Source organism: Gossypium arboreum, chromosome 7 (genome assembly GCF_025698485.1).
Source record: "Gossypium arboreum isolate Shixiya-1 chromosome 7, ASM2569848v2, whole genome shotgun sequence".
Lineage (NCBI taxonomy): Eukaryota > Viridiplantae > Streptophyta > Magnoliopsida > Malvales > Malvaceae > Gossypium > Gossypium arboreum.
The window spans coordinates 53,352,732-53,372,830 of record NC_069076.1 but is presented as its reverse complement, the minus strand read 5'-3'; the positions used below and the strand labels follow the sequence as shown (position 1 = coordinate 53,372,830).

Sequence of the window (20,099 nt, the reverse complement as noted above, 5' to 3'; positions counted from 1 at the left end):
TTGACTTTGTAAAACCCAAAATTAGAAAAAATCTAATTTTATTTTTTATTAAATTTTAATTATGTGTTGTGCGGTTAAAGCCAAATTTAGTAAATGTTATGTATATAAATAAGGCTTTAAGGTAGCTTGGAAAGAACACTATATATTTTACACTTGATTTTCATTTGGAATTAAATAGGAGTTATTATTTTTTCTTCCAAATTTGGTGCGTGATTAGCATATTGTTACTTCCAATTTCATTTCTTTGTTCTTCCAAAATTTTTTTAATTGCCTTCTAAGTCCTTTCCTTTCCCAATTTTCACCATTTTCATTCAAATCCACTCCATTGCCTACCAAAGCATGAATAATTTCATGCTTCACTAAATTCCATCTTAGTTTTAGACCGGTGTTCATTCTTGTTGGGAATCGTGAGATACGTATCCATACTAAAAATCCTTACAATCGGTAATCACATTTTTCCTAAGTATCGGGATTGACAACTCAACCCTTAAAGTTAACTTGATTTCAAGTCAAAAAGTGCACGTTGGGTTGGAGTCGTGTTTGGGGACAGTTGGTGAAACGAGTTGGTAGTGCTGTACTTGGATTTCTAAGAACATATCAAGGGAGAAGTGATCGAGTTTAAATGACCCACGCGGTTGAGGTTGCTAATCCGAGTTGGGTTCTTCAAAGTGCAAGGGTGCCAGAATCTTGAATTTGGAACACATGTATCTTGGTTAGATAATCGGTAAGGGTTGGTTTGTAGCTTGTACCGAGACCATCTACAAGAGAAAAAATTGGTGGTTAGGACGTTCTTAACTGCTATAACCAGCTTATTGTTTGGAGGAGAAAAATAAATTTCAAGAATCGAATCAAAAATTTGGAATCCACTGAGTCTAGGGCTAATGCTTATTGGGCTAATGCTTATTATCTCTGATTACAAAATTTGAATTTAATTTCTAATTTATTTAATTATTTATTTATGATGTTTCAATTATATAATTTCTAAAAATTTTAAAACTCCCCTAATTTATTTGTTTTTTTTTCAGTAGGTCCATTTGGAGTCATAGACACGACTACTGCCACGACTATCGACACGACAGAAATTCTGATCACAAGTTAAACGCAAAGGTTGATTATTATACCAATCCTTGTGGACTTGACCCTATTACCACTCTTTACTACTATTTAGAGTTATTTTCGTAGGAATTATTATTGGTGGTTTCCATGTCCATCAAATTTTGTTGCGATTGTGCAAGATTAGAGATATTTATCTAATTTTTGTTTGTTTACCTTATGACCAGATCAGAACCGAGAACTCTAGAGTTTGAAACAAAAATTGAGAAATTGGCCTGATAACTACGAAGAGAAGCCATTCGACGCGGTAAACGACCGAATCCTGGATTCGAAACCATATCTTACACTGAGGAAATTTTCTCATTTGATGAACCGGGCGAGATGGCCAAACAAACTATACGCCAACTTGCAACGGCACTAGATGAACAACGACCCTTAAGTATAACCTATTTGGTGGGAGGTACAACGTTCGAATTGAAGTCAGGTTTGATTCATTTACTACCCACCTTCAATAGACTACAGAACAAAAATCCGCACACCCATCTCAAAGAATTCCATATGGTATGTATAAGCATGAAGCCTTAAGGAGTAACGGAAGACTAAATCAAACTTCGTGCTTTTCCTTTCTCATTTGCTGACTCTGCTAGAGAGTGGCTATTTTATTTACCCTCAGGATCTATCAACACATGGTCTGACATGTCTCATTTGTTTCTTGATAAGTTCTTTCCTACAGCTCGGGCGGTCGAACTAAGAAGGGACATCGTAGGAATTAGTCAGAAGGAGACTGAATTGCTCTACAGTTACTAGGAGTTGTATAAAAAGTTATGTGCAAGTTGCCCACAACATGGATTGACTGAACAGTCACTCTTACAATATTTCTATGAGGGTTTGCTCTTGATGAAAATGAAAATGATAAATGCTTCAAGTGGAGGGGCACTAGTTAATATGACTCCTTAGAGAGCACGAGAGTTGATTTCGACAATGGCTGCTAACTCTCAACAATTTCGATCGATTATAGAACCCACAAGAGGGTTCATGGGTTAAGTTCTCTATCTGTAGAAGATAAAATTGATAAGTTTACTAACATTGTTCAAACTTTACTTACATAAAACGGGCCTAGCACTGTTGTGCAAAATTTGCGCTAAGCCAAACCACTCAACGGACTCATGTCTGATTTTATATGAGGATTCGACAGAACAAGCAAATGTTGTCAGAAACTTTCCAGGATCACTCTAAAGGTGATATGACCCCTACTCGAACTCGTACAATATGGGGTGGAAAGATCACTCGAATCTAAGTTATGGGTCAAATCCTCGGTTCAATCAATCATACCAACAAAGGCCGCCTCTAAATCAACAGTTACCACCCCCAAAAGTCATCTTTGGAAGCCATAGTGGAAATGCTAGCCAATAGTATTAAGAAATTTCAACAAAAAACTGACATGCATTTGTAGGAGTTGGATAAGCAAGTGAGCAAGCTTGCGCTCACAATTAGCCGTTTGGAGTCCCAAGGCAAGTTGCCATCCCAAGCTAAGCCTAATCCTTGACACAATGAAAGTGCTATGACACTGAGGAGTGGGAAGGTTTTGGAAACCGACCCTAACACGAGTCATGCCCATGACAATAGTCGAGATGTGGAGAAACTTGACACAGAAGCTCTAGTGGAGTCAGCGCCACTAAAATCATTTGCAGTACCACCTCTATTTCCTGGTAGACTTGTCCAATACAAAAAGAAGTGAGAAGAGAAGGAGATCCTCGACACCTTTTGAACGGTAGAAATCAACATACATCTTCTTGATATAATTAAGCAGATTCCATGATACGTAAAATTCTTAAAAGAATTGTGCACGAGTAAGAGGAAGCTCCTGGGCAGTGAAAAGGTAAATGTCAGTGAAAATGTCTCCGCCGTTCTACAAAGGAAAATACCACCCAAATGTAAGGACCAATGTATGTTTTTCATATCTTGTAAAATAGGTAGTATCAGTATTAAAAAAGCAATGTGTGTCTTAGGCGCGTCATTTAATGTTATGCCTTTGTCAATTTATAAACTACTTAACACGAGCCCTTTAAAGGAAACAGGTGTAATTATTCAGATTGTAGATAGATCTGTAGTGCATCTAGAGGGAGTGCTGGAGGATGTACATGTTAAGGTAAACGAGCTAATATTTCTTGCAGACTTCTATATTATCGACATGGAGGATGAAAATTAAGACAATTCATCTGACATACTTCTTGGAAGACCATTCTTGAGTACCGCAAAAACGAAGATTGACGTACAAAGTGGGATACTCACTATGGAGCTTGATGGGGAAGTTGTGAAATTCAACGTCTATGAGGCCAAGAACCGCCCTAGCATGATTTCTAATGTTTCTAATATTGATATAATTGATCCTTTAATTGAATTACATGTAGAATACAATAACGAGGATGAACTATGAATTGTTCTTTGCAGAAATCTAGACTTTGATGCCATGGAAGAACTAGAAGAGTGGATAACCTTTGAAGAGTCTGTTGGCGAAACAGTGGCTCATGTGAAGGCATCGCAATTACGAAAAAATTTAGGAAAAATTTTTGAATTGTATCCTTCACAAACTAAGCTTTTACCATCTGTTTTGCAGGCTCCAGAGTTGGAACTCAAACCACTTCCGGACCATTTGAAGTATGTTTTTCTAGGCAAAGTGTAACAGCCCGTTTTTAGTCAAATTAGAATAGTGGTTTTGGGACCACAAATCCAAGGTCGCAAAATTATTTTAATATTATTTTAAATGTTTATGGCATGATGGTATGTATGTGTGAAAGTTCGTGAAGAAATTTTATCAGTTGGTTGATCAATTTGTTAAAAAGGACTAAATCGCGTAAAGTGTAAAATGCATGTTCTATTAGTTTAAAGTGTCAAATAGCTTTGGTTTTTAAATATGGTGGCCTTAAATTAAACCATTTGAAAAGTTAGTGGACAAGTATGGACATCCATTAAATGAATTATATGTTTATAAATTAAGGTTAAATATGTAAATTATTAAATAAGGTTAATGAAAGAAAACCAAAATAAAATAATCATCTTTTAATTCTTCCTCCATCAATTGAGGTATGATTTTTGACTTGGTTTTTAATGATTTCTATATTTTTGTGATCGTTACATCTAGTACTAGTTAGCCCAGGGACTATTTTACAAAACTGTTAAAGATTTTGAATGATGCCATTGATGAATATGTATGAGTTTTGAAGTTTGATGATAGATTTTGAATAGTTGTTGATAGTTAAAAAAGTTTTATGAAGTGATTTTTAGTGAAAATGTAAAATAGGGATTATATTGAGAAATGTGTAAAATTAGTGGTTAAAATGTGAAATAAATAAAAATTATTGGCTGCTAGAGGCATTATGGCAATTTGGCTAGCATGGGAATAATTGGAATTTCATTAATTTGTGATTTTTTGTAATAAGGAGTAAATTGTGAAAAATGTGAAAGTTTATGGGCAAATGTGTAATATAGCCCTAATGTATATTTTGGATTGAATTGAATAAATAGTTGATTAAATGAGTTAATTTTGAATATATATAGATCAAGTAAAATGGAATTCAGATCAGGATTGGGAAAAAACAAAAGCTATCGACTAAACGACTTATTTCATCGTTTACACATCTAAGGTAAGTTCGTATGCAATAAGCATTGTTATAATTACGCTTGAAATGCTTTGATATTGTATAAATTGTATATACAAGTCTACGGTCATAATTGATGACAATTCGACTATGTATGCCACTTAGTGTATGATTCAAGATAGCTTCGGCTATGTATGGCACTTAGTGTGCGATTCAAGATAGCTTCAGCAATGTATGGCACTTAGTGTGCGATTCAAGATAGCTTTGGCTATGTAAGGCACTTAGTGTGCGAGATTAAAATAGCTTTGGCTATGTATTGACACTTAGTGTGTGAGAATTTAAGTATTCGACATATTTCCATTTGGGTATGAATTTGTTACAGATTAGATCAGGTATGAATATGAATGATACCAGCTTTAAATTGAAGAAGTTATGAAGTTTGCATATAAATATATGATTAAGCATGTGGAAGGTTTATTAGTATTTATGAATTATGAATTAACAAGTTCAAATTGATGAATTGTGTATTTATGATTTGTTGAGTTTATTTCATACGAGCTTACTAAGCTATTTACTTTGTTTATTTTTCTAATGTTTTATAGTGATTTCAAAGCTAGCTCGGATTCGGGGATCGTCGGAGACTACGTCATAGTATCCAACCATCACTTTGGTACTTTTGAACTTATGGTTTGGTCATATGGCATGTATAGGATTTTGGTCATTTTGATATGTATCTTGGTAGTGAGTTTTGCCATTTCAGATGGCTTATGAATGACTATTTTTGGTCTGTACATATAGCCATGAGACTTGGCTTAATTTGGCTAGCTTGGATATGTATATAAAATTGTGCATATGTTCATATTGAGTGATTGAGTTTAGTTTGCAATGTTATTGATAGTTGGTATAATAGATGTAAAATGATTGGTAATTGCAAAGCTATGTGCTTGTAGATGATGTATGATAATGCACATTTGTGAATGGTCATTTTGTTGGTTTGGGAAAATAAGAAATGGTATGAATTTGAGATAGCATATTGTGGTATGTATGTGCCTTGATTTGGTTAGTATTGAAATGGTAGAATTTAGGCTTGATTTGGTTGTTTTGGATTGCATATTATGTTTTATTTTGGTGCCATATGTGTAGGTGAAAGTGTGTACCAATTGGGGTGGCTAAATGGCTTGGTAAATAGCTTTTTTTTGTCCACACGGCCAGAGACATGGGCGTGTGTCTTAGCCGTGTGCAACAGACGGTTGTGTTACACGGCCGTGTATCCCCTAGTGTGGTTTTAGAAATCAAGTTAGTATGCTCTACACGGCCTCAGACACGGGCGTGTGACTTGGCCGTGTGGCATAAGTCAGTAAACCCTATAGGTTTGGCATGGCCTAGCACACGGCCTGGCACACGAGTGTGTGTGGCCATTTTTAGGGCACACGGGCTAGCCACACGGGTGTGTGTGTTGGTCGTGTTACCCAAGTCAGAGAGTTACATGGGGTAGGACACGAGTTGGGACACAGCCATGTGCTCCCATTTCGAATGTCCATACGGCTTGTGACATGGGAGTGTTTGATGGCTGTGTAAGACACACGGCCTGGTCACATGGGTATGTCTCCCCTATTTTGAGAAAAATTTTCCAAGTTCGCTAAAGTTTCTTAAGTTTTCAGTTTAGTCCCGAACCACTCTTAATGTATGTTTAGGGCCTCATAGGCTTGTATTAGGGAAAAATTGATTGAGTTTGAATGATGAATGTATGAAATGATGTTATGTATGCTAAATGGTTGTTTAATTGTTTCATAAGTTTAATAATGCTCCGTAACCCTATTCTTGCATTGAATACGAGTGAGGGGTGTTACACAAAGAAAATACCTTACCGGTAATAATCTCGAGTAAACTCTGGAAGGTAGAAGATGAAAACTGGGTATGAGTTCTTAGAGATTATAAAGTGGTAATTGGATGGACGATAGCCGGCATTAAGGGTTTGAGTCCCATGACTTACATGAACAAAATTCAAGTTGTAGAGAATGCTATTCCCAAAAGAGAGGCTTAAAGGCATCTCAATCCGCCCATGATGGAAGTGGTAAGGAAAGAAGTTCAAAAGTTACTTGATGCTGGGATGAACTATCCCATTTCTAAAAGTAATTGGATCAGCCCAGTCCATGTAGTACTGAAAAAACTAGCATGACTGTAATTGAGAATTCGATAGGTGAGATGGTTCCCACCAGGGTTCAAAACGGGTGGAGAGTTTGCATTGATTATAGGAAGTTGAATTTTGAAACTCAGACAGATCGTTTTCCACGTCCTTTTATTGACCAGATGTTAGAACGTTTAGCTGGGAAATCTCATTATTGTTTTCTTGATGGTTACTTAGGTTTCTTCCAGATTCCAGTGGCATCGGGGATCAAGAGAAGACGACGTTCATGTGTCCATTCGACACATTCGCTTGCAAACAAATGTCGATCGGCCTTTGCAATGTACCAGCCACATTTCAAAGGTGTATGGTAAGTATATTTTCTGACTATGTTAAGAAAATAATTGAGGTGTTCATGGATAACTTTATTGTGTATGGTAAGTCTTTTGAGCTGTGTTTGTCAAATATTGCAAAAATTTTGGAAAGTTGCCTAGAATTTTACCTTATTTTAAATTATGAAAAGTTTCATTTTATGGTGGATAAAGGTCATATCATATCATTTCTAGGTCATATCATTTATACTTAGAGAATTTCTATTGATAAAGTAAAAATTGACATTATTAACTCACTTCCATACCCCACAACTGTAACGGAGATTCATTCACTACAGAAAAATAGGGCTTTAGCGGCGTTTTATCAAAAAACGCCGCAAAATTGTAAAACACAGAGCAATAGCGGTGTTTTTTGTTAAAACGCCGCTAAAAACAGAGCATTAGCGGCGCTTCTGGTAAAACGCCGCTAAAGACCAGAGCATTAGCTACGCTTTTGTTAAAACGCCGCTAAAGACCAGAGCACTAGCGGCGCTTTTGGTAAAATGCCGCTAAAGACCAGAGCATTAGCGACGCTTTTGGTAAAACGCCGCTAAAGACCAGAGCATTAGCGGCGCTTTTAGTAAAACGCCACTAAAAGTTATATAACACCTAAAATCCTAAGCCCCAAAGAAAAAAATAAAACATTAATCTATAACCCCTAAAATAGTAAACCCCTAAACCCTAACAAGCCCTAAACACTAAACTATAACCCTTAAAACCCTAAACGCCGTAATTTGTGCATTTTTAGTGGTGCTAGGTTATAAACGCTGCTAATGTTAAATTAAACTTAAATTCAGAAATTTGAAACATAGAGGAATTAAATTCTTAAGAATAGAAATATAATGACTAAATTTTAATTTTACGAAAAGTACAAATACTTATCTCATATTTTAGCTTTTACAGATTAAATGGTTTAGTATTCAATTTGTTAAAGTATGTTAAGAGAATTATTTTTCTTTTTAAGATTTAACACTCCTATGCTAAAAGATATTATTTAACTCGTATATTTGTTAAAAGTTTATATAAAAATTAATTTAAAAGTTTATATAAAATTAATTGTTATTTTGGTTATAATCATAAAGTTAATTGTGTTTCAATTTTTATTATATATAGATAAATAAATACATTCTTATAATTTAATTTATATGTGAGAGGGTAAATTAATAATTTCACAATTGAATTAATATACTTGATTAACCCATAACGCCAACTTAATAAAAATAACTATAATTATAATTTTTCTTTCTATTTATATGATTCAACTAAAATATTTTTAATATTTAATTTATATAGACAAACAATTATTGCACTCAAATTGATATAAATTATAAAATTACAATTAATTTTATTTAAAAGTCGATTCAAACAATGGATGTTTTGAATTAAGAAAGTAAAATAATCATACTAGAATATGGCACACTCATTGAATTTTTATGTAACAAAATTAATAAAATTTGATGTAATAACCAAGATGCCATTTATATAAAAATCTAAACAACTAATACGGACCATACTTAAAAGAATAATGCTTGTATTAATAAAATTTTGTAATATTTAATTATTTTAGTATATACGCATAATTTCGATGATTAACTTAATATCACATAATATTATTAATGATAAAAGATCTTTTTATTTTTATCAAAATAATATTTTATATGAAAATAATAAATATGATTTTATAAAATTATATAAACTAATTTTGTTATTATATATGTAATGTGCAACAGTAATTTATTAATAAAATTTTATTTTAATTTGAATGGGTTTAATTGATTTTTGCAATAATTTTAAGAAGTTAGCGGCGCTAGCATATAAACACTGCAATAGATCACTTTAGGGGCGTTTTTTTTTAAAACGCCACAACTGTCAAATTTTTTTAACCAAAACTCCGTCATTTTAGTTTCATCCAATTTATTCGCTCCCGATAGCTGTTCTTTTTCCCCTTAACAAAATTTCCCTCATTCCATCTCTTCTCCTTTAATCCCTAAATTTTCATCCCCAAGTTCCCAACCCATTTGCCACCGAAGACGCCGACCGGACCACCTGTTGCATCGCCCTCGACTAACCTCTCTGCTGCGTCGCCGTCGCCTGCTCATCCTGCTCAGACACGAGGTTATATTTTTCACAACGGTAAATTAAATGGGAAGCGCCATGTACGACCTTACTACTTTGAGTTCGTCTCTCATGTTAGTTTTCTTTCTTTTTCCTGATTTCAGTTGTTAGCAAGTTTTTTAAAACCCCTAATTAAACCCTAATTCTGCTTATCTAATAAAAAATTGCGATTTTAATTGTTGATTTGGCATAGGCTAATAAACGATGGGAAGGTAAAACAATAGTGGATTTGTTCGCTCAAGAGTTCAGAGGTCGATCTAGAGATTACTATGTAAGTCATCAGTCTTTCCCCTTTTTTTCTTCTGGGCTAAATCTTTGTTTGACTGGAAATATGTAAAATAGAGAGCAATGGAAGAATGGTTAATAATAATATATTTCCTGTTGGAATTTTGTGTTGATTTGTATTTTGGACCTAATAGGGGACACATATTGTGTGCTATTCATGATTTTGCATATGCTGTTTTACTAGAATCATGATTAACAAATGTACATGTGATGTATTGCTTAATGATATAATAAATTAAGCCAGAATGAAATATATCTAGTTTTGATTTTCTAATACGTTTATCTTTGCTTTTGATTGTAGATTATTTTTCTAGAAACAATATGCAACGATGAAAAGATTATTGAAAGAAATATTCACCCTAAAATTCAACAAAGTCCTGACTATGCAGAAGAGTAAGGCTATTATCAATAACCTTTTACTTCTTGCTCAGATGAAAAGTTCTAAACTTGCTTATCAATCTAGTTTTGCGGGCCAGATTTCGAAGCTGGATTACAAGACTTTACAACCCGGTTAGCTAATTACGAAAAGGTAGTTCCTGAATTGCTTTTGTAGTTCTTCGTTAACATGTTGCTTCGGATGCAGATTACCATTCTAAGGTGTACCATTGTGCTTATTGTTACTAGGTTTATGAACCAGTTGATGAAGGGTCTTACATCAAAATGATTGATATGGCTAGTGGGCATGGTGGACAAATACAAGTTAAGTTCAAATCTCCTTCTTTTATATGGCTTTTGTGCTTCATGCATATGCATGTGGGATCAATGTTCATTGTGGCCATAACATGGTGTAACTAGTCTGTATTGTTGTACTTTTAGTTAAAAGTAGTTTCTGCAATATATGGAGAAAGTTGTCATTATAATGGGTTTGTTGTTCTCAAAGCTTTTTCTATCATATCTTTTGTTTCTTATTTCCTTAAAGTATTAATTCTTAAATGTTTACCCCTTCTCTTTCTCAACTTCTTAGATGATTTAATGGCTTTGCAATATGATCTAAGATTTTGCATGTTTTAATTGGGTTCAGGTTAACAACATCAGTGGCTATCTTCCTAGACGAATCGTCTTCTTCTTGGTATGGTGTACAATAAGAAATGAGCTTCAATTATATCACATTATAAAGTTTACTTATTAAGTCCCTTTTCTCAGTTCCTTGTGTTTGTTATATTGGATGCAAAACTTTTTTTGGTTGAAGGAACGACAACTCTTTTTATAAATTAGAGCTTTGAAAAATTTGGAGTCTCTTAAGTATTCTTTTTTCTTCTTGATATGGCTTAAATCATGATTAACATATCAAGTCTGGGTGAAATTATATCTGAAAACATTAGGAACTGCACTTTTGTCTGCGTTATGTTGCAAGATATGGAAGGAAGCTTAAGACTTGTAACATTCAGATTCTACACCTGTTACATTAATTATTCTATATGTATCTTTTGTGACGATTACTCATCTCAGAAGTGCCCTTTTTTTTCTCTAAGAAGGCATCTGAACCTTCAATGAAATCTTAGCATCTACCATTTCTGGAGTGATACTTGATTTAAATGTTTACATTTACAATTTTCATATTATGATTTGCAGGTTAATACACATCTGACACCTCGCCCAATACTACTTACCAGGCATGGAGAGAGTCGTGATAATGTTAGAGGCAGAATTGGTGGTGACAGTGTATTGAGGTAGCCTTTTATATTATTTTGATGGCATTATATAACAGGTGGTTGGAATTTGTTTTCATCTTTCTTTTCTTCATGATATACTTTTATCAGAAGACTTATGTAATCAATATTTGTTTAATTTCCTGTCAGGAGAGAGATCCTCTTATATTTGATATTATTGTTCTGATTTCATTGTGCTTGCTGGATTAGCATATGCCAGTATCCAGTTTTAACTTACCAGGAAATTTCTTTTCCTGTTGCAGCAGTGATACCGGAGAAATTTATATGAAGAAACTCGCAAACTTTGTTGTGAAGCGACTGATCTGAAAGGACTACTTCTGTAAGCTTCACCTTGGTCAATACTTATTTGTTTACATTTATACCAAGCAAAGTTAATCACTTCTTTCAAAATTCAATTGCATCAATTTTACATTCCTTCCCCGTTCCATGTCCTGGTCCTTCTTTACATTTGGAAGCCTGCTTTATGTACTTGAAAAGTGGAGTTATCCCATGTTGGCTATTATTTCTTTTGCTTGAGATAGTGTCATTTGGTAGTTTATTAATCTAAATTCAAAAAAGAAAAAAAAAGCAAAAGAAAATGCATGCAAAGTGTAGATCAATTGAGTATATGTCAAAGATCTACATTTTGGTATCATCTGTTTTTTTTTTTATTTATCAATTGGCATCCTGGTTTGAGTAAATCAAATTGTATAGATGTTATGGGATACTATTTCTTTAGATGTTATATATTTTGCAGCCTCCGTACTTGAAATAGGCATACATTACTGAAACTTTATCAAGCTTTACGATGCAGAATATGTATACGCATTATTTATTTTTTTGTGATTTTGTTGTTATCTAGATATGGACCAGCACCCTACAGAGAACAATTCTGACAGCAAGTCCAATTGATGGATTTCCAAAGGTTAGTGGGAAACCACAAGAAAGTAACTTATACATCCTTTCTTTCACATTCTAGCCCATTCTGGCTGCTGAATGAAGTATATATTGATATGTTAACAGAGGTATAATTCTTCACACTTTTGATAGATACATCACATGTACATTTGTTAATCATGATTCTAGTAAAACAGCATATGCAAAATCATGAATAGCTCTTTTATGTTTTGACTGGTGGCAAATGGAACAGGAAAAACCAACTACACTAGATTGCGGTCCAAGAACAATTTACAGGAGGCACATAATGACTAGCTCCAACCTCTACGAATGCTTGTGGGAGGCATTGCAGCAGCGAATAAGGATGATAACATGCAGTTGACACCGTATGTGCTATGAATCCGAATTCAGGTGTGACTTTTAGATATTTTATGTGCAAAAAAGTATTAGAGTGTCTTATATTTTTATGTTAGTTAAGCAGATTATAGATAGAACTTGCAGTAGGATCAACTAATTAGTTGATCAAAAGCTACACCCTATTTTGTAATCGTCTACTTGCATATTTGCATATACTTAATAATAATCTCGTGTCAAGTAATTTTTATAATTTTTATTTAATTGTTTTGTTTCAACATTTTATTTTTATTTGAGTTGAAAGAAGAAAAACACAAATTGCAATTTTGACTTAGTTAATCAATTTAAATAATCAATATTGATATTTCACATGGAATTAAGCCCTTATTTCATTTAAGGAACTTCATGATAATATCTTATTTTATTGATATCTTTATATTTAATCTAATTTTTATTATTTATTTTAGTTTTGATTCTAAATTTTTATTTTTATTTTAATATTTAAGATAACTTGAGTTCTAACTTTTGGATTTTAATTGTGTTATTAATTTATTATTTTAAATTCTAAATTTAAAATCATTAATTTTGTATTTAGTTTTAAAGTTAAAGTTTTAATAGAAAATTTAATTTGATAGTGAATTTTAATTTTTTATATTTTCATGACCTTTATAATATTTTATAATATATTTTTTAATTTCATGACTTTTAGCGGCGTTTTTGAGAAAAGCGCCGCTAAAGGTCATGATCTTTAGCGGCGTTTGTGGAAAAAGCGCCGCTAAAGGTCATGATCTTTAGTGGCGTTTTTTCAAATAAACGCCGCAAACTTTAGTGGCGCCATCTATAGCGGCGTTTTTTCGGCACTTTTACAAGCGCCGCTAAAACTATTTAAGTGCCGCTAAAGACCTTAAAAAATGCCGCTAAAAGTCAATTTTGCTGCAGTAATTCTTTCCTTGGTCATGCAAGTTTCTACAGACGGTTCATTAACTTGTGCAATTGCTTTGTAATGTCCTATAGAAGGATAAAGAGTTCGAGTTTGACTGATCATGTAGGGATGCGTTTGACACGCTCTAACATAAGCTTATTTTGGCGCCCATTGTTCAGCCACCAAATTGGAACTGTCCTTTCGAAATAATGTGCGATGCAAGTGACCATAGCATAGGAGCAGTCATTGGGCAAAGAATCGAGAAAGAAAGAACCACATGTTATCTCCTATGCGTCTAAGACATTGGATGTTGCCCAAAGCAATTACTCGACCACCAAAAATTTTTTTCTAGCTATAGTCTTTGCTTTGGAAAATTTTCATTCATATTTATTAGGGACTAAGATTGTTGTTTTCTCTGACCATACAGCTCTTAAATATTTGATCAGGAAAAAGGAAGCAAAAGTTCAATCACGGAATAAAGGATAAGAAAGGACGCAAAAATTTGGTAGCTGACCATCTAAGCCGAATGCCTCCTTGGAAGGATGTCACACTACTTAAAGGTGATTTTCCGGATGAAAGTCTACTTGTTGCTCAAACGGTTTTCCCTTGGTGCGAAGACATGGTGAATTACCTTACTATAGGTATAGTCTTTTCAAACTTATTGCGATCTGAAAAAGATAAGATCAAACGTGAATCACGATACTATGTATGGGATGACCCCTACCTTTTAAACACTGCTCCGATCAGGTAATTCAATGTTGCGTTGCAGAAATTGAGGTAAAATTGATTCTATCTTTTTGTCATTCTTACGCATGTGGTGGACATTTTGGACATAAACGAATTGCGCATAAAGTACTTGAATGTGGACTATATTAGCCACATATTTTTTGTGATGCATATTTGTTTTGTAAAACATGCAAAATGTGCCAAAGAGTAGGAAACTTGAGCCAAAAAAATAAAATGCCTTTAACTTCTATACATGTCTGTGAAATATTTTATATATGGGGCATCAATTTTATGAGACCTTTTGTCTCATCATACGGTAACGTTTATATTTTACTTGCAGTTGACTATGTGTCAAAGTGGGTGGAAGCAAAAGCCACTCTTCATGCTGATGCAAAAACAGTAATTGATTCTCTAAAGAATTATATTTTTTTCAGATTTGGCACACTGCAAGCATTGATCAGAGATTGGGAACGCATTTTTGCAATAAGGTAATCGACACACTCTTGAAAAAATATGATGTAACACCCCTAACCCATATCCGTTGTCGGAATAGGGTTTCGAAGTATTACCGAAACTTTTAGAACATTTTACAATAATTTATGTAAATTACTATTCATTACCCAAGATCATACAAAACGTCCCTTAATTGGACCCTCGAGCCATAATACGAGCATTAGAATAGAGTCGGGACTTAATCGGGAGCTCTAAAATTTTTTCGTGAAATTACAAAAATTTTCCAAGGTGCAGGGCTCACACGCCCGTGTGGTCCAAGGGATATGCCCGTGTAACGCTAGGACACACCCGTGGTACAGGCCGTGTTTGACCCTGTGTGACTCTTTGACTTGTGCACACGGTCATGCCACATGCCCGTGTGCTAGGCTGTGCTAGGCTATGTGGTTAATTAATTTAATTTGAAATTAAGTGCAGGTTTCACACGGCCAAGACACACACCTGTGTTACCAGGCCGTGTGTCACACACGGTCTAGACACACGCCCGTGTGTCTGCTTGTGTGGACAATAGAAAGTCATTTCCTAGCCTCATTTGTCACCCAAATTTACCATATTCCTACACTAAAACACATCCAAATATCAACCAATTCAAGAATTCAAATTAAGCAATTTTCATCCTTCAACATGGCATATCATTGCATGCATACATGTTTACAATCTTACCTTGGTTCAATCCATGTGTTAAACATGATTTGATCAACTACTTAACATATATATATATATATATATATATATATATATATATATATGCTATACCATGACGTTACAAGTATATCAAAACAACCATTACTAGCCATTCCAATGGCTAGATTACAAACATCATTTTCAAGCCACTAATGGTCAAGTTGTCTTATACATGCTATTATACCAAAATGATTCTACTATATGTATACCCAAAAATAACAAGTTGATAGTGTGATGATGCTCCAATGATCTCCAACCTGCACGAGCTTCCGAGCACTATAAAACAGGGAAAATAAAACGGAGTAAGCATTACATGCTTAGTAAGTTTGTATAACGGAAACTAAACTTACCAATCCCGTTTATTAAATCTAAGCATACAATATCATGTTTTTCTATCCATTAGAAAAATTGCCTAACCACACGCATTCAATCAAATATGTTAGTCACCAAATCTTCATGTCAATCAAGTAAACATAGATGAGCTCGTCATGCAATATTTTTTCAAGTCATTATCATTTCATCTCATAATTCTCATACCATTTCAAGAGTCGTGTCCATTGAATCATTGAAATTCTGATGGATGTTCAAGTAGTACACTGAAGGTGTACGATTTAATAATCCGTCAATTCTTATTCAAGAGTACCCATTAGGGCACTTAATCAAGGAATACACTCTCGAGCTATATATCGTATAACAGGATTACCAGTCCAGGCTAAATCCTTTATATAACGTATGCTTAGAAGAGCTTAATTAGGATTACTAGTCCAGGCTAAACCTTAATCATAACGTATACTCTAGAGGTATTATATCAGGATTACCCATCCGGGCCAAATCCTTTCTATAATGAGGTCAATAGGATTACTCGTCCAATCTAAAACCCGTTTGCAACAAATGCAGGACCTTATCCATTTTGGGAAGCATATATATTCATCGGAATTCAATATTCAATCAAGACTTAACCCCTTTTTCACCATTTCAAGCATGTATTAAATTGTCCATTATAGCATTGAAGTAATTCATTTCAATATAAGTCACATTACATACAAGCATAACATTCAATTAACATAATTACATACTCGATTAAGTTACATGAACTTACCTCGACACTTATTCGCGTATAAAATTTACTAATTCGAAACCTTTTTTTTTCCTCGGTCTAACCTCAAATTTGTGTTGTCTGAATCTATATAAATAGCTTTAATCATCAATTTTTCATATTTCATATTTATTTGAACTCAATTTACGCCTAGGAAAAATTACCATTTTACCCTTAACTTTTCCATAAACTCTAATTTCGTCCCTAGGCTCGAAAAATGAAACTTATGCAACTTACTCCCTATTTAAAGCGTAACTAAAATCCCATTACAAAATTTACAGCACATGTATTTGTAACAGCCCGATTTTGGTCTTAGTTAGAGCAGTGGTGTTGAGACCACCAATCCGAAGTCGGAGAAAGTATTTTATTATCATTTTAGAGTTATAACATGTTTATATTAGTGCATGAAAAATTTAGTGAAGTAATTTTAGCGTTTATGAGCTTAACTACGAAAAAGGACTAAATCGCATAAAGTGCAAAAGTCTTATTTTGATAGCTAAGGGTGTAAAATAGCTAGAGAACCTAAATTGGAGGTCTTTAAAGGGCAATTAGACCCTTTAGAATAGCATGACCCGCCATAGGGACATGGAGATAGAAAAGTCAAAGAAATTAGGTGGGTTGGTGACTTAAGTGAATAGATTGAATAAAATAAAAATTTACCTTCATTTTCTTTACTTTTTCTTTATTCCCACAAAACTATCATCCATTAGAGGCACTTGGGAAGCTTGAAAGTTTCATCAACTTATAACTCTCTCAAGTAAGTGATTTTGATAGTTTTCTTGATGATTTTTACATTCTTGGACCCCTTGAAGCATGAGCTTTCAAATGAGGGGACCATTTTGTAAAATGGTTGAAAGTATAGGGTTTTAACATGAGAGTATTCATGTATTTTTCTGAAATTTTGTGAAAGGATATGAGTATTAGATGTGTAATAAACAACTTTTATGAAGAAGTTTTCATGGAAACCCTAACTAAGGACCATTTTGCATAAGTTGTAAAATAAGTGATAAATGTGTGAAATAGTGAAAATTTTGGATTGCTATAAGAGTAAAAAGGGTTTGGCTAGGATTATGATATGAAGAAATTAGATAAAAATCAATTTTAGAGCATAGGGGTAAAATAGTCATTTTGTGAAAGTTTAGGGGCAAAATGGACATTTTGCCCAATATTGAATTTTTCGAGTGTCTAGATTAAGGGGCTGAAAAAACAAGTGAATTTTATTATTATAGATCAAGGAATTCAAAATCCGAACCTAGATCGGGGGAAGGCCAAGCAAGTAGATTAGACCGACTAATTGTCATATCTTGTAATTCAAGGTAAGTTGTATGTAAATAATACAACTACATTGTTATTATACGTTTTTGGATTTCTATAGCATGAATTGCTTGATTGTGGAATTGAGAATGCATGATGATAATTGAGATAATGGAATCTCCCGTTTGAACCATAGGAAATAAATCAGATATTCATTCCATGACGTATGGGTTATTATGAGCCAGTGTAAGACCATGTTTGGGACATGGCATCTGCATCTAGACGAGAGCTAGTGTAGGACATGTCTGGGACATGCATCGGCCTCTAGACGTAAGCCAGTGTAGGACATGTCTGGGACATGCATTGGGTACGAGATGTGTCAGTGTAAGACCATGTCTGGGACATGACATCGGCACGTATATGTGAGAGCTAGTGTAAGACCATGTCTGAGACATGGCGTCGGCCTCGATGATGATAGTCAGTGTAAGACCATGTCTAGGACATGGCATCAACTCGAGACATGAGCCAATGTGAGATCATGTCTGGGACATAACATCAGCATTTTACCCCATGTTCGAGGCTTATTGATTATCCGGTAGTGTTCCAAATGGTTCAATGGTGAGAGTTATGGTTTAAGTTAATGAGAGAAGTATAAACTTTTTGTGAGTGGTACAGGTACTGATTTAGTATGTATGAGATGTGAGCTCAAAATATGATTTATGATTTGTAATGGATAGTGATGAGTAAGTCGTGCTTATGCCTTCTCTTGTATCATGAGCATGTTGATCAATGGTAGAATTTCTGTTATATTTATTGCATGTAACTTCCTAATCTTTGTGCTTACTTCCTCTCATTTCCATTTTCTTATAGTGCTGCCTAAATAGCTCGAGGACCAACGGACGTCGGAGCCAACGATCACACTATCAGCCGAAGCAGTCGGTATAGTTAGATTACTTGTTTTAAGTATGGCATGTATAGGGCTGAGGCTTTAATGTTTTGTGTCATTGAGAATTGGCTAAATGTGTTGGCTTGGACTAGAACCCTTTATTTTGTATAAAGCCTTGAATGAGGGCTAATACTCATTTTTTTATATATACATAAAAGATGTTATTTTAATGGATGAGTATATTGCATATGAAAAATGTTGTCTATTGTGGCTGTTTTAGTTATGTGGATCATTCTTGTATTAGTGTTGATTGATTTTGTGTAGGTTATCTGAGTAAGGGTGCAAAGAGGCTTGGTAGATAGCCTTATTTTTGCCTACACGGGTAGACACACGGGCATTTGTCTAGGCCGTGTGTGACACATGGTATGCCCCACGGGCGTGCGATCCAGTCATGCATCCCATGCACGTAAAATTTGCAAGTTAGTATGCATGGTAGTAAACACACAGGCAGAGACACGGCCGTGTGTCTTAGCCATGTAAAGGACACGGCCTAGCACACGGGCATGTGCCTTTGCCGTGTGACCCTTAAGAATTACTAACGTCAGAAACATAATGTCTAGGCACACGGGCTAAGACACGGGCATGTCATGGTTGTGTAAGGGACATAGGACATGGACATGGGTGTGTGCCATGCCATGTGAAAACCTCTTTAGGTTCGAAATTGAAATTTCCACGTGGGTAAAGAACACGGACGTGTCCCTGTATGCTAGTGTGAGCCACACGGGCCAACAGCACAACCATGTCGAATTGGTCACATGGGCGTGTTGGCCCTCCCACAAGGGCGTGTGCCCCTGTGTCTAGTGTTATTTTTCAGAGTTCATTGAAGGACCCAAATTGGTCCCGGTTGGTCTTTAAACAAATGTTTGAGTCTTGTAGGCCATATTGAAGAAGTTTAGACAAAGTTTTAAATTTGACCAGGTCTTGATGATTCAGAAACGTAGGAACATATGTGTTCAAGGTAGGTAACGCCTTGTATTTTGTCCCGGCGTAGGGTACAGGTGTGGGGTGTTACAATATTCATAAAAATTCAACATTTTTCTTCAATTTCACAAGTTTACATTTTAGTCCCTAAATCATGTTTTCATCAAAAATAACTTTGTAAAAGTTGTTAATTGATACGTGATATTCGTAACAGGTTTTAAAGATTTATAAATGAAATGTTCTTGAGACTAACTTATTATCACAATTAAGGCAAGTGTACCTATCGAACAGTAGTATAGTTCAGCAAGACCAGATTATTGAACCCAAAGGAACTACGAGTACTAGTATTCACTTCCTTTTTATTATCTAGCCTAAAATTTAAGAGTTTTGGTTGTCTAAACTAATTACTAACTAAGAATGCACAGAAAGAAAAACTTGGGAAAATACTTTTGGGAAAATTCGATTGATTGAGACAATACCTAAGGACAAATCCACCTAGACTTCACTTGTTATTTGACTCTGAATCAGACAATTTATTCATTTGACTTGATCCGTAGAAATCCCTAAGTTATATTATTATCTCTCTCGAGAC

General features: G+C 34.6%; 1 protein-coding gene across 12 annotated transcripts; it reads left to right on the top strand.

Moving 5' to 3' along the window:
* Nucleotides 1-8,962: 8,962 nt before the first annotated feature.
* On the top strand, nt 8,963-18,782 carry LOC108453396 (6-phosphofructo-2-kinase/fructose-2,6-bisphosphatase-like). Of its 12 annotated transcripts, XR_008285784.1 has the most exons (14): nt 8,964-9,337; nt 9,457-9,534; nt 9,850-9,941; nt 10,025-10,077; nt 10,173-10,247; nt 10,570-10,617; nt 11,121-11,218; nt 11,461-11,537; nt 12,060-12,122; nt 12,348-12,505; nt 13,550-14,011; nt 14,118-14,147; nt 14,531-14,584; nt 18,511-18,782. XR_008285784.1 is itself a non-coding variant. In XM_053030790.1 (10 exons), the coding sequence occupies exons 3-8, from the start codon at nt 9,878-9,880 to the stop codon at nt 11,522-11,524; spliced, it is 402 nt and encodes a 133-aa protein (XP_052886750.1). In that variant the 5' UTR covers nt 8,967-9,337; nt 9,457-9,534; nt 9,850-9,877; the 3' UTR covers nt 11,525-11,537; nt 12,060-12,122; nt 12,348-12,506. The 12 variants fall into 12 exon arrangements, 1 of the variants encoding a protein (XP_052886750.1); XR_008285785.1 differs by lacking the exon at nt 14,118-14,147 and having other exon boundaries at nt 8,963-9,337; nt 13,550-14,117; XR_008285787.1 differs by lacking the exon at nt 14,118-14,147 and having other exon boundaries at nt 13,550-13,930.
* Nucleotides 18,783-20,099: the final 1,317 nt, after the last annotated feature.

Excerpts from the sequence above, each read along its gene's own strand:
- LOC108453396 (XM_053030790.1), top strand. The coding sequence starts at position 9,878 with ATGAAAAGATTATTGAAAGAAATATTCACCCTAAAATTCAACAAAGTC. Across the intron at positions 10,248-10,569 it reads GGCATGGTGGACAAATACAA|GTTAACAACATCAGTGGCTA; the intron begins GTTAAGTTCAAA and ends AATTGGGTTCAG. Across the intron at positions 11,219-11,460 it reads GGTGGTGACAGTGTATTGAG|CAGTGATACCGGAGAAATTT; the intron begins GTAGCCTTTTAT and ends TTCCTGTTGCAG.